At 33.5% G+C, this 13,965-nt stretch overlaps 1 protein-coding gene across 1 annotated transcript in view; it reads left to right on the top strand.

Annotated features, from left to right (window-relative positions):
• BCHE (butyrylcholinesterase) overlaps nt 1-13,716 on the top strand; it is a 65,090-nt gene extending 51,374 nt beyond the window's left edge. Inside the window, exons 3-4 of the mRNA XM_058730417.1 lie at nt 6,662-6,828; nt 13,328-13,716. Coding sequence (XP_058586400.1) covers nt 6,662-6,828; nt 13,328-13,452 — 292 coding nt within the window. The 3' untranslated portion in view covers nt 13,453-13,716. The remainder of the gene's footprint in view (nt 1-6,661; nt 6,829-13,327) is intronic.
• Nucleotides 13,717-13,965: the final 249 nt, after the last annotated feature.

The raw sequence follows: 13,965 nt of genomic DNA, 5'->3' as shown, positions 1-13,965 counted from the left end.
GGAAAATGTGCAGTTAAAATAAATTTTGAGAATTATTCAGCCATAAAAAAGAATGAAATCTTGCTATTTGCAATGACATGGATGGAGCTAGAGAGTATTATAAAAAGTGGAATAAGTCAGAGAAAGACAAATACCATAGGATTTCACTCATATGTGGAATTTAAGAAACAAAACAAACGAACAAAGAGGGAAAAGAGAGACAAATCAAGAAACAGACTCTTAACTGTAGAGAACAAACTGATGGTTACCAGAAGGGAGGTGGGTGTGGGAATGGGTAAAATAGGTGATGAGGATTAAGGCATACACTTCCTGTGATGAGGATCAAGTGTTGTATGCGAGTGTTAAGTCACTATATTGTACTCCTGAAACTAATATTACACTGTATGTTAAGTAACCAGAATTTAAATAAAAACTTAAAAAGTAAATTTTGAAGTGTGAGGAAATCGAGACTGGCCATTTTAATGGAGTCATCAAGGAAGGCCTGTCTGACAAGATGGTAAGAGGAGCATTAGACCAAGGAGCTACAATATAGGAAGGAACAGGTGCTGTGTGTCCTATGAATTCATTTATTGCAAGGTGTATATTTTTAAATGTCATTTCTGCATTGAAATTTGGAAACTGAGTCAGAATATTGGTGTTCCTGGGGAATAGTACCTTCAAGAGCTTGTGAATCCATTTGTAAGACAGATTCCCTCAGTAAAATAAAGATTAACCACTAAATTCCAACTGTCTACTTCCATTCTGTATTTGGATCTCAAATTTAACATGCAAAGAGCTGAATTCTCAATATTTTCCTCCAAATATGTTTTTCTTGCAGCAGTTTCTATCTCAGTAATGGCAACTCCATTCATCCTTCCAATTTTTCAGGCCAAAATCCTTGGTGTCATCCTTGACTGCTCTCTTTCTCTCTATATCTACTCCATTGGCAAATTGCAAGTGTGCTCTCTACCTTCAATACACTCAAGATATGACCACTTCTCTCAACTTCTACTACTACCTACCTGGTTCAAACAACCATCATCTCTCACCTAAATTATACAGTGGTCTCCTAGGTGCTCTCTCTGATTCTGGCTTTGGATTCTCTGCAGTCTATTCCCAGAATTCCAGCCAGATAATCTTTTGAAAAATATAAGTGAGATCTTGTCTCTTCTTTGTGCAAACCCTCCAATTACTTCTCCCACTGAGAGTAGACGTAAAAAGCTTACAAGGACCTATAGTTCACTAATTAATGTGGTGTCTCCAACTTCCCCTCAGACTACTCCCTCCCTGGCTGGCTCTACTCTAGCCCCACTATCTTACTCACTTTTCATGGAAAACTCCAGATGCTTATCTGTCTTGTAGCCTTTGCTTTCTAGCCCTTCTGTTGAAATGTTCTTCCTCCAAAAAATTGCATATCTCAGTCCTCTCCTTCTTCAAGTCTTTACTTAAAAGTTCCTTTCCTATCAAATATTGCAGCTTCCCTACCCTGAGGTAGCCAAATCAAGGTTAATGGCTCAGGCCTTCAGACTTCCAAGTTAGCCCAAGATTTCTGACACTAGTTCCAAGTTCAAAGCCACCAGATCCACCCTCACTTCAGAATAGTGGGCTCTAAATTTGAAGTCTCTGTGAACTTCCTCAGATTTAATCATGCCCCAGAATGACTCACAGAACTCAGGAGAGTGCTATAATTACAATTGAAGTTTTTTTTTTCTTCAATATTTATTTGAGAGAGAGATAGAGAGAGCAATCTTTTTTTAAAAGATTTCTTTATGTATTTTGAGAGAGAGCAGGGGAGGGGCAGAGAGAGAGAGAAAGAGAGAGAGAGAGAGAGAGAGAGAGAGAGAGAGAGAGAGAATCCCAAGCAGGCTTTGTGCTCTCAGTGCAGATGAGGGACTCAATTTCACCAACTGTGAGATCATGACCTGAGCCGGAATCAAGAGTAGAAAACTTAACCGACTGAGCCACCAAGACACTTCACAATTGCAGTTTTTATATAATAAAAGGATATATATCAGAACCAGTCAAAAGAAGAGATACATAAAACAGGATCTGGTACTGACAGGATTCCAAAGGCAAAGCTTCTGGGACCTCATAGATGCATTACCTTCATGGCATTAATTGTGGCAATGTGTACATGGAGTATCACAAGCCCAGGAAGCTCACCTGAGCTTAAGGTTCAGAGTGTTATTGTAATTTCATTATATAGGCATAGTTGATTAAATTATTAGCCACTGTGTTTGAACTCAGTCTTCAGCCCTCTTCCTCTTGCTGGAGGTCAGGTTGATATTACCTAGCTCAAAGTCCCAACCCTCTAATCACATGGTTGGTCCTTCTGGAATGGCTGTTTCCTTCCATAAGATATCAGTGTGAATAGCCCCACCCTGAGTCAAGCCTTTAGCAAAAGCCATTGATGCCCATCATGAGTCGCCGTGTTAGCATAAACAGTTCGGTATGGTGCAAAATTCCAAACATTCAGAGGTTACCTCATAGGAACTATGGACCAAGGCCAATCAAATTCATTATTGCATATTCCTTCACCACTGCCCCCTCTCTAGAACTATAACTACCCAACATATTGTATTTTCCTTATTTATCTTGTTTATTGTCTATCTTCCTCAAAGAATGAATACTGCAAGGGGCAAGAGTTTTTATTTTTGTCTTTGTTGATTTTCTGTGACTTAAATAAACCTGAAATCATATGCATTCAGTATTTGTTGAATGAATAGATGAATTTTTTTGCTAAATTCAGATTCTCTAATAGCCCTTCTACTCTTTAAATTAATATACAATTTTATTCAAGTGTGACTTAACATAGAATATAAATCTATAAACATTTTCATATTTAAGAAATTATCCAGTGTCATCTGTAGCCCTCTCACAGGAGTGGAATATTTCAGATGGCCTTTCAATTTACAGCTACTAATCATGCCTTTATCTTATTAGAAATATATTCACTTTAAAATCATTGTATAGCTTTCTTAGATACCATTGTCTCAAAATTCTTAATCAAAAAGAATCTTAATTCTTATGTTAAGATTGATAGGCAATCCTGGGATTTATAATCCCAAGAAAACTTGATGCACAGAGCCGAATGCATACTTTTTCTTCATATCAGGCATCCTGAGTCAATTAAAGTCTTTTTTATAAGTCTATTCATAAAATAAGACATCAAATCTTTGCTCAAATATCAATGACAAGCAGGTAATTTCCTGAAATACAGATGTTAGGAAAATACTCTGCCTTTTTGGTTAAACAAGCTGTGTCTTAAAACTTTTCAAACCTACATAAGAGGAAAAGTATAATGAATGATATTTAGACCGCTTCTGTATACCACAAAGTAGGGAAAAAAAATCTCATAGTAAAAACAGAGCAGAGATTTCTCTATTTTATAAAAAAAAAAAATTTAGGTATTAGCACTTTGAAGTCTCTATTTTGTGACAAGAACAGGAAATATTTTTAAAAAACAGCAAAGCCAAGATGTTTAAATATATCTTATAGTTTTGAGACTAAAATTATATAGTGTTTCAGAATTGTGTATCTGGAAAATACGTTGTATTTCATAAAGTCTTTAATTGATGCAGATAGAAAGTGAATTATATCTCTTGTTAAGTTTTAAATTCTTTGAAGATTTCTTCAAATTATACAGTAAAATGCTCCATCGCTTCAATAGCTATTTCAATCACTTTTTGAAAACTATATCTGCATCCATAGGCAAAGGAATTTTATTATCTCTGAATTGCATTTTGGAATTTCATGAGTTATTTCATAGAACAAAGTTTGTCAAATGAACACAGGCAGTGCCAATAGTGCTTTGCTCTTGAACTCAAGTACGAGTCAGCTCACTTTAAGTCACCATTTGCAGCAGCCAGAAATGAATGAGCAGTTAAAATCGTGCCATAAGTTAATTAGAGTGGAATTAGAAGGAAAGTGGGCAATTTAGGAACATAAGAATTGCTGTACCGAATCAGACCAATGGTTCTCCTGGTTTAATATCCAGCCTCCAGCAGCTGTACTTGTTAGCTTCTAAAGCTTTAAAAGAAAGGGAAAAGACTACATAATTCACCTAGACAAGTGTGCCATCTGTGATCCAGAGAAATTTTCTTCATGACCTCTCTCAAATAATACCCTAAAGCAGGAGGTTTCAATCCTGTTATGATATTGGTTTAGCTTGAATAGCTCTGGTTATTAATAATTCTTTTTAACCATCCAATTCCTACATAAAATCAACTAGTCCATCAAGAAGCTATTTATCTCCAAAGCTCCTGAATTCATGGTTGAATATGTCTACTTTTATGATAAAATATGAATTTATGGTGCTTATTCGATACAAGTTCTTGATGGCAAAATGTGCCTGTAGATAACCACGCTGAGTGAATGCCTGCTTCTCTTTCCAAAATCTACTGAGTTCACAGGCTTTTGGAAAACAAAACAAAACAAAACAAAACAACAAAAAAAACCCTTGTATCTGCTGTCACTACTCCGAACTTTCTATCCATACCAATCTACAGAACTATTAGAATGACAAAGAAATTTGTGCATTGAATTTTTAGAAAAGTTCAACTAGAGTTTTTCTTACATAATTTTACTTAAGGTAGACTCTAGGAGAAAGGAATGAATTACTTATCCTTATCACTTTAGTCTTCTGTTTATGATAGAAATACCTGTGACTATAGGTTCTTGATTATTCTGGATAACTTCCAGGTCAGTATTTCTAAAATGTTATGTTCAAAATAAGCCATTTAGTCAAAAGTCCCTTAAGAATAATAAATGCCTGCAGTTGTACTTCAAACCATTTTCCTAGGCTGTCAGATGTTAATGCAATAACACTGATATCCTGAAGCTGTAACTCTAATAGGATGTCCTTTATCCTATATTCCAAGAAAACTAGTTTTTTCATTGTTATTTGACCTAAGATGAACACTCATTATTTATACTTATGTTAATTGTTTTCCCCTTCTCTAGTTTTCCCAACTTCTCTTCCTGGATCAGTTCTTTATTTGCTCTTCTTATGTCAGTTAGAATCTCCTTCCTTCAGGCAATTTTCTTGCAAACATGTAGTGATTGTTCCCTCTTCTGACAATTTGTGCCCCTTTGTTTATGTTTGGTTTAGGCTACCATATATTGATTCTTTGTTTTCACGAATGTTCTTCCTTGCACATATGTACATATGTTTCCCATATTTGTTTGTATTTCTAGATCTTAGAGCAGATTCTAATTCATAATCATAGCACAAAAGTTCATTAAAGGGAAATCTAGGGACTCACCAGTGGCTATTTGGAGTCTCAAAATGTTTACTCTTTGAATTTGTGTTTGTGTGATCTAGGTAAGAACATATTATTGAGTGCTACAAAGGTGCAAATAAACCCCAAACTATAAATTTCTAAAAAATAGAGGGGTGCCTGTGTGGCTCATTCCGTTGAGTGCCCCACTTCAGCTCAGGTCATGATCTCATGGTTCGTGGGTTTGAGCCCTGCATTGGGCTCTGTGCTGACAGTTCAGAGCCTGGAGCCTGCTTCAGATTCTGTGTCTCCCTCTCTCTCTGCCCCTCCCCCACTCACGCTCTGTCTCTCAAAAATGAATGTTAAAAAACATTTAAAATTTTTTTTCTAAAAAATAGAGACAAGTGTTATTGATTTAAAAATCACAATGAAAGATATAGGAAATATCAGCACAAAAAGAGAATATAAAAAAGAGAATTGGAATTGACCTAGACCCATGCTGTTAGGAAATGAAGGGATTCCAAGCAGAGTAGCTGTGACAAGGGCAAGGAAGTGAATTAGAGGAGGGAATTACTAAGGAACTGTCCCTAATTCCTGTTGGTTGCCTTATGCAGAGACTATCTGAAAATAAGCTTGGAAATATGGGTGGCACCATATTAATTAAATTTATCTGAACCCACAGTGAATCACTGAAACAATTTTTAATCAGTGAGCAGATCTATAAGAATGTAAGATCAACTTAAAAGTGAGACTGGGGCACCTTGGTGGCTCAGTCAGTTAAGCATTTGACTCTTGATTTTGGCTCAGGTCATGATCTCAGGGTTCATGGGTTTGAATCCCTCATCAGGGACTCTGCACTGACAGTGCAAAACCTACTTGGGATTCTCTGTCTCTCTCTTTCTCTGCCTCTCCCCCCGCCTCTCTCTCTCTCAAAAGAAATAAATGAACCTTTATCTTTAAAAGTGAGACTGAAGGCAGTTTCTTATAGTAATGAAGTTATTGCATAATAAGATGTGTAATCAGTCACAAACTCAGACAGTAATGACAGGAACAAATAGAAAAACATAGATGCAAGATATTGAGAAAATGGTATTAATCTTCATTGTGAAAAGATTGGATCTGAGGTAAAGGAATAAAAGGAAACAAAAAGAATACTGACCCTTCAAGCTTGTTTAAGTGTGAAGAAAACATTAGCATTCCTGAAATAGAAAAAAAATTTTTTCTTCCTTGTATGTTAAGCCAAAATGCATGGAAAAAGTTTTTCTTTAAATTTTAATTCCTACACTTTTAACTAATTTAATGCTTCAAGTTACTGAAAACATTCTACCCAGTTCATTTTTACCTGACCTCATCAAAACAAATCCACATTTTTTCTGACTTTTTAAAAGCTCTTGTTGGTTTTTGAGAACAATATTCTAACAATGACTTTAGTAGAACTATACTGTGTCTCTTTAATTTTTTAGAAATCCAAATGGAACCCAGAACAACAGCACACGATGGCCTGCCTTCAGAAGCACCGATCAAAAATATTTAACCTTGAATGCAGAGTCACCAAAAGTATACACTAAACTACGTGCTCAACAATGCCGATTCTGGACACTATTTTTTCCCAAAGTCTTGGAAATGACAGGTATGTGCTTTTTAGTAGTTGGTCAAGTAACTGATTGTGGATTATGTAAAAGGGAGAAAAGGTAGACTATCCAAGGCACAGTGATGGTATTAACTTGTGATTTTACAATTACTTGATTCCAGTGAGTAGATAATTTTAACAACTTTCTTCCAGCAAGTTTAGATGTGTTTTGAGGTCTTACTATATGAGGAGCACTTTAGTAGTAAAGAAAACTAAAATAGAAATTCTCCCGTAGAGGAACATAAAACGTGGTAGTGGAACTAAAATAGGGCACTGCTTGCTAACACATTAGTTAGTCTATGTGTAACTAATTAATGGATAAATGAACAAATAAATATATAAAGTAAGCAATGTATAGAACTAAAAATATAATTAATAAAATATAGAATGAAATATAATTTATACTCAAAGAGAGGTAAAAACAAATTTATTGATAAACAGAACTCTTGATTTCTAAGGGGGGAAAAACCCTCCAGAATTAAATGTTTAAAAGCAGACTCCAAAAATTTCTAAATATTCTCAGGTTAGAGATATTTATCTTGAACACATACATGTATTCCATAATACAATAAACAGACAACAATTTAGTTAACTAATCTTTAAGAAAGGATTCCATAAGCTTATACAAGGAAGTGCTAGGAAAACTGGTTCATATTATTATGTTATTTCAAAATTCATTAGTAAGAAAATATTTAAATCAACTCGAGCAATCAGCTTGAATGATCGCCTCTTCTGTGAGGAAAATGACATGTGTATCTCACTCACTTGCTGGTTTTAAAATGCCCAGCTGTTTCTAACCCATGTGACTCCTCAGGTCTTTATTTTTCAAGTAAAAGTAATTGACTTTCAACCATCAGACATATTGCTGCCCCATTCCTTTAGACTTTACCACTCTGTTCATCATAACACTCTGCAATTTTCAGACTGTGTTAGATACCGCAATATAGTAGCTGTTTTGGTTTAATGTTTAGAGAGGTTGGGGGTGAGTTTCAGGCAAATATGGGCATCTCAGAGCTATATTTGATTGTTTAATATGTGTTTTAATCATCAGACATTACTCACCAAAATTATAATTATGTACTCCATCTGTTTGGGAGATGTTTCTGATATACCCGTGCTCTGTGTATTACCAAATGTTCTGTGACATAATATATATCCAGAGATGGGTTTCTGCATCCCTTGGCAAACCTACAGTGCTGCCCTTGTGTCCTCCGGGTGTGAATAACAATGAGGTAACATGTTTAAACTGCCAAGAGACCAAAAGAGGTACCATTTAACATATCACAGATGGCACATTCTTAATCTTTACTTAAAATATTTTTAAATGAGAAGGTTGTACTTGAGGGACAATGAAAGGGGAGTGGGGAGGATTTTCAATGACTAACTTATCATAAGCCAAATTGACTTGTTCTGGTTTGAGCTTGTGCAGCCTATTGTAATTTATTTATTGACAAAATAAAACTTCAGTGTCAACAATTTTTGAAGATGTACTTCAAAATCTCTATCTTTAAATAGTGAATTGTCATGAAGCAGGTTGAATAAACACACTGTTAAGTTTTTGGCTAGCTGCCACTCCTTCCTATCCAGTGCTGAACCACTCCCTAGTTGAGCAACACTGAGCTGTTTGGAAATACCATACCCTGCTCTGGGTTTGTACGGTGTTTTGGAATAGTTCCAAAGTGTCTTTAAAAAACACAATTTTATACTTTAGAATTTTTCAGATAATTCTCCCCCAAAAGTTATATTCAATATATTTTATAAAATTTAAAGTAAATGCATGATATGATTGTTGTAAAATCAATGTCTTCATTAATAATCAACAACTTTTTTACATTTAAACAAAACCAGTTTGAAGTTACATGTTTTTAGGTTTTATAAATAAATAATGTAGGGGGATTAAAATGATTAAGAAAACATGTTCTTACCATATTTTGTGTATTTCAAGTTGCAAAACCTCATACATTTCAGTCTTTGATATTTTGAAAATTGGGGTTATTCAGATGACCTGTGCTGAAGTTTCTATGGCAATATTATTAAATGCACACACACACACACGCATGCACGCACTCACGCACACGCACACACACACACACACACAAAACAGCTCTACACATAAAGGAAAAAAAAAACACTAACTGGATTTCTTAAAAGGAGAAATATTTACCTCACTCAAGATGGAAACCCAATGAGCTTTATAAGTACCACTTGAGCAGTAGTTTACTTTTGAGCAATAAACGTTCTCAAATAAAATGATCCTTAAGATTTGTTTAAACACATGAATTCTAGCACTTAACTTTCAGACTATACTTCAGCATATGCCTGTGCTATTATTGCATGCACCTGCAAGAAATAAAATGTGCAGTATTTGTTTCAGATGTTATCAACAATTTTCACTCAAAATGTAACTGCACAGTACTGCATAACTGTTTGAAAAAGAAAGAAAAGGAAGTAGAGAAATGATCCATTCAATGTCAATAAGATACCAATATTTTTTCACTAAAAGTGAAAGAGTAAATTTACCTAAAGGAAAAACCACTTTGACCTTCAAATCTTCCCAATGAAGAAAAGCATTAGATCTAGTGTTGTTTTCCTTTGTTGCATTTTAAAAATACAGACATACATGGAAGATATTGCCATTTGGTTTCAGACCACCACCATAAAGTGAATATCACAATAAAGCAAGTCAACGAATTTTTGGTTTCCAAGTGCATATAAAAGTTATATTTACACTATACTGAAGTCCATTAAGTAGTAGACATAGTATCATTGTGTCTAAAAAAATAGTGAACACATCTTAATTTAAAAATACTTTATTGCTGGGGTGTCTGGGTGGCTCAGTCAGTTAAGCGTCCGACTTCAGGATTCTGTCTCCACCTCTCTCTCTGCCCCTCCTCTGCTGGTGCTCTCTCTCTCTCTCTCTTTCTCTCTCTCTCTCTCTCTCTCAAATATAAATAAACATTTAAAAAATTGAAATAAAAATACCTTATTGCTAAAAACACTATCATCTGAGCTACTTGATAGCATTTGACCCACAGTAGAAGTTTCAAAATTGGGGTCAATCCTCTCAAACCCTGCTGCTGCTTTGTCAACTAAATTTATGTAATGTCTAAATTCTTTGTTGTCATTTCAACAATCTTCACAGCATCTTCATCAGGAGTAGATTCCAGTTCAGTAAATCTTTGCTCATCCATAAGAAGCAACTCCCCATCCTTTACAGTTTTATGAGATTGCAGCAATTCAAATAGAATAATGAAAAGTTTGAACTATTGCAAGAAGAACCAAAACATGACATAGAGACATGAAGTGAGCAAATACTGTTGGGAAAATTGTGTGGATAGACTAACTTGATACAAGGTTGCCATAAACTTTCAATTTGTAAAAACGCAGTATCTGCAAAGCACAATAAAGTAAAGTGCAATAAAATAGGTATGCCTGTAAGTGATGTTTTCATAAAGCCTAGCCTGAGCTTATGGTAATTCACTCTGTAGTATTAGTATAGATATAGTTCACTCTAGTCCCACACTCAGAATTATAACAGGACAATAAATGTGTTTCTCATCTGTCTCATAAAGAATTATGCATTCCTTGGTAATTTTAGTAATTGATTAACAAATAGGAAAATAAGTAATGGGGACAAGAGAGATTTTCAATGAAATCTCAAAGTACATGAATCACTTTTTTTTATTATAATGATCAGAACAATTCAATATCCATTTTAATCTTTTCTTCTAACTTTACCTCCATTTATAATTTTGAGTCAACTCACCTCCCCTGTATTCTTTCTTACCTCCTTCAACTTGATTAAATAGACTCCACTCTGGTGAAATATGCTCACTCTTTTTTTAATTGGCAAGACAAAAAGTAGCTTTATTAGTATTACTCTTTCTGTAAGGAAGAAAGCCTGACTCTTTCTTTTTCCAAGTGAGACAACAATGTGGACAAATCAAAGAGCATGAAAGTCCTGAAAAAGTTGTGTCAATATATTTATGAACTACTGGTATTGATCTAGCTGTACATGGATTCAATAAAGAGCAAAGTTAAGAATAAATTTTTGTAATAGGGCAGTAAATTCATTTTTGGAGCTCCCAATAGCTGTATCGAGCTTGATTTTATAATGTACATACCAGCTGATTTATCCTTCACAGTAACATTGCACAATAGTGGACACCAACCCCATTTACAGTTGGAAAACTAATTTGAAAAGTTAAGAATTCTTTCTATGTCAGAAATATAATAAGTGGTCAAGCTGGAATTTAACCCACATCAGTCCAAAGCCTAAATAATGTATTTTATTTCACATTATAGTACCTTGTTAACTACAAGATGATAGATCTACATCTCACAGATAATCAATCTATAGCCACTTAAGTAGTATTCAAGTTTGGAGGAAGAGGAGAAGTAAGAGGAAGAAAAAGAACTAATTTTGGTTTGATTTATGTCATGGATTCAAAATTTTTGTTATCTTTTTACTAAGGTGTATTCAGTTCTTCTGAGTTGTATTAGAAAACAATCAAATGTTTCATATTTTATTGTCTCAGTCAATGTTCAGTATTATTAAAGAAAAAAATTATTAAGGTTTACAATGCATTTGTGCACTAAAAAGCAAAGTATAGTGTTTGATTATGATACATAATGAAATAAGTTTACATTTATATGAATTAATGGATTTGGCATCATTCTATGTACAAGAAAAAAAATTAAATCTAAGACTTTTTTTCTGAGTATTAAAATTCATGGTGTGAGTGCTAGATTACCAATCATTTATTTCTTTTTTTTTTCATTTATTTCTTATAACAAAAATTTTGTTCTTTCTGAACTTTAGAGCCCTTATTTTGCATAACACTTAAAACAGCATTTAATTATAAAAAATATCATAGGAGTGGATCATTTGGCATGATATTTAATGTCTTTCACATCTAATGTTTTTTTAGAAAAGTTCTATTATTCACAAAATAATTATAGTCATTGACCTTTTAAAAGCCATTTTTAAAATGGGAAATTTTTGTATATATTCTCAAATATTTATCCAAAGTCCAAGCATTATGAACATTTCAAACTTAAATATATCTTAAATTACAGGGGATATTTTAATAGCTGTGTAAATGTTTTAAATATTTTGATTTTCATATAAACTAAAAATAAATCACTGAATGTGCTCCATTGTTAACAGTATGAATGAAACAAAGACACATTTTCATGTATAATGTAGTGAGATCATATGAACTGCCTTCTCCAAATTAATATCTTACAAAGTTATAATTAATTTCAAAAATTCCTAACTGAAAAGTATATAATTAAAACACTGTCAGTCTTTATTCTCAAGGTAACTGAAATAACTCAAAATGCTGTTTTTAATTCAATGACTATAGCACAGCATTCTAAGAGTTTAAAAAGTAAAACAACAAATGTGTAAAATACTTATAGATTTAAATCACTTAACCCATCTTCTAGCTTTATCATATATATTAATATTAGGAGGGGCTTCTGGGTGGCTCAGTAGGTTAGGCATCTGACTTTGGCTCAGGTCATATCTCAAGGTTCATGAGTTTGAGCCCCGCATCAGGCTCTGTGTTGACAGCTCTGAGCCTTGAGCCTGCTTCAGATTCTGTGTTTCCGTCTCTCTCTGCCCCTCACCCACTCACACTCCTTCTCTCTCTCTCTCAAAAATAAATAAATATTAAAATATTTTAATATTAGGAACATATATACATAATTTCAGAAGTTTGTGTTCAAGAGTTTCTATTGCTCACAAACTTTATTCTTTAATGTAATAGATTTTCAAATAAATCAAGGTTTCAAGGTGCCTGTAGTACACACAGACTATTTTTGGTTCATTGCCTCACATTATTTCTGACATAAACATTCCTTTCTCCTGACACATGCATACACTTTGCAAGCTACTGAAAAGCAGAGATTTTCTTAGTCATCTTTCTAATTTGTAAAGCAATTAATAAACTGCTTTCATGTAGTAGTTTCAATAAGCTGCTTTCAATGAGTAGGCATTGTTTGGAATTAAAATAACTCATATAGGGTGAGTATAAAATCTTCATGGAATGTCAATTACAAAGTTACCCTTATGCATTAATAAATATATATAAATATTTTCATCAGAAATAATAGTCTGTTGTATCATATATAAGTGAAATACATTAAATGAGATTTCTGTTATGCAGAGGGGTTCAAAAAAAGATAACATCTATATATCTTCTTAGAAACTAAATACATGTTATGTAATATAATTTGACATAATATATCAATTCATGTTCACATTTTTATGATATATTCAATTTACACATATATATTATTTGCATTTCCATGTAAAGTATAAAATTTTATTAAAGCTTTTCAGGTAGCGAAAGAAGCTGATAATAAATAATGAAAAGTAAAAAATCACTGCACAGTGTACTTGGAGAAAATAGCATCTATAATCAAAATTATTTTTCAATTAATGTAAACAGATTAAAATTTAGATTAATACAACTTATTCCATGTTTTACAGGAAATATTGATGAAGCAGAACGAGAATGGAGAGCAGGATTCTATCGCTGGAACAATTACATGATGGACTGGAAAAATCAATTTAATGATTATACTAGCAAGAAAGAAAGCTGTGCAGGTCTCTAATTAATAGATTTACCCTTTATAGAATGTTCATTTTCCTATAGATCAAGGTAAAAATATCACTAGCTCTCTTACACACCATGTAAGAAAGCTATTATACTGCTGAAAGAAAAATGCCAGAAGGATAATATCGATTCCTCACATCTTTCACTTAGTATTATACCTAGCATTTCAAAACCCAAATGGCTAGAATATGTTTAATTAAATTTCACAATATAAAGTTTGACAATTAATTTTATGCATATTAAAATGATTTGTAGCTTCAAACTCTCTTTCCTGAATAACCTTAAGAATTTATTCTCTCAAAAAATACCTGTATTCTATTTTTAGTTGCATATGTATGTTTATGACCACTCATAAAAAAGGTATCTTTTTAAAATGAACTAGGTCTTGAGGGGCACCTAAGTGGCTCAGTCAGTTAAACATCTGGGTTAGGAGAATTCTTGCCTGGACCCAGAAATATTAGGATTTTCAAAAGGAAATTGTTTAATTCCAGGAAAGAAATTGTTGTACTTT

The sequence above is a fragment of the Neofelis nebulosa genome, chromosome 5 (genome assembly GCF_028018385.1).
Source record: "Neofelis nebulosa isolate mNeoNeb1 chromosome 5, mNeoNeb1.pri, whole genome shotgun sequence".
Classification (NCBI taxonomy): domain Eukaryota; kingdom Metazoa; phylum Chordata; class Mammalia; order Carnivora; family Felidae; genus Neofelis; species Neofelis nebulosa.
The sequence above is the reverse complement of the archived record's forward strand: the minus strand, read 5'-3'. Positions and strand labels throughout refer to the sequence as shown.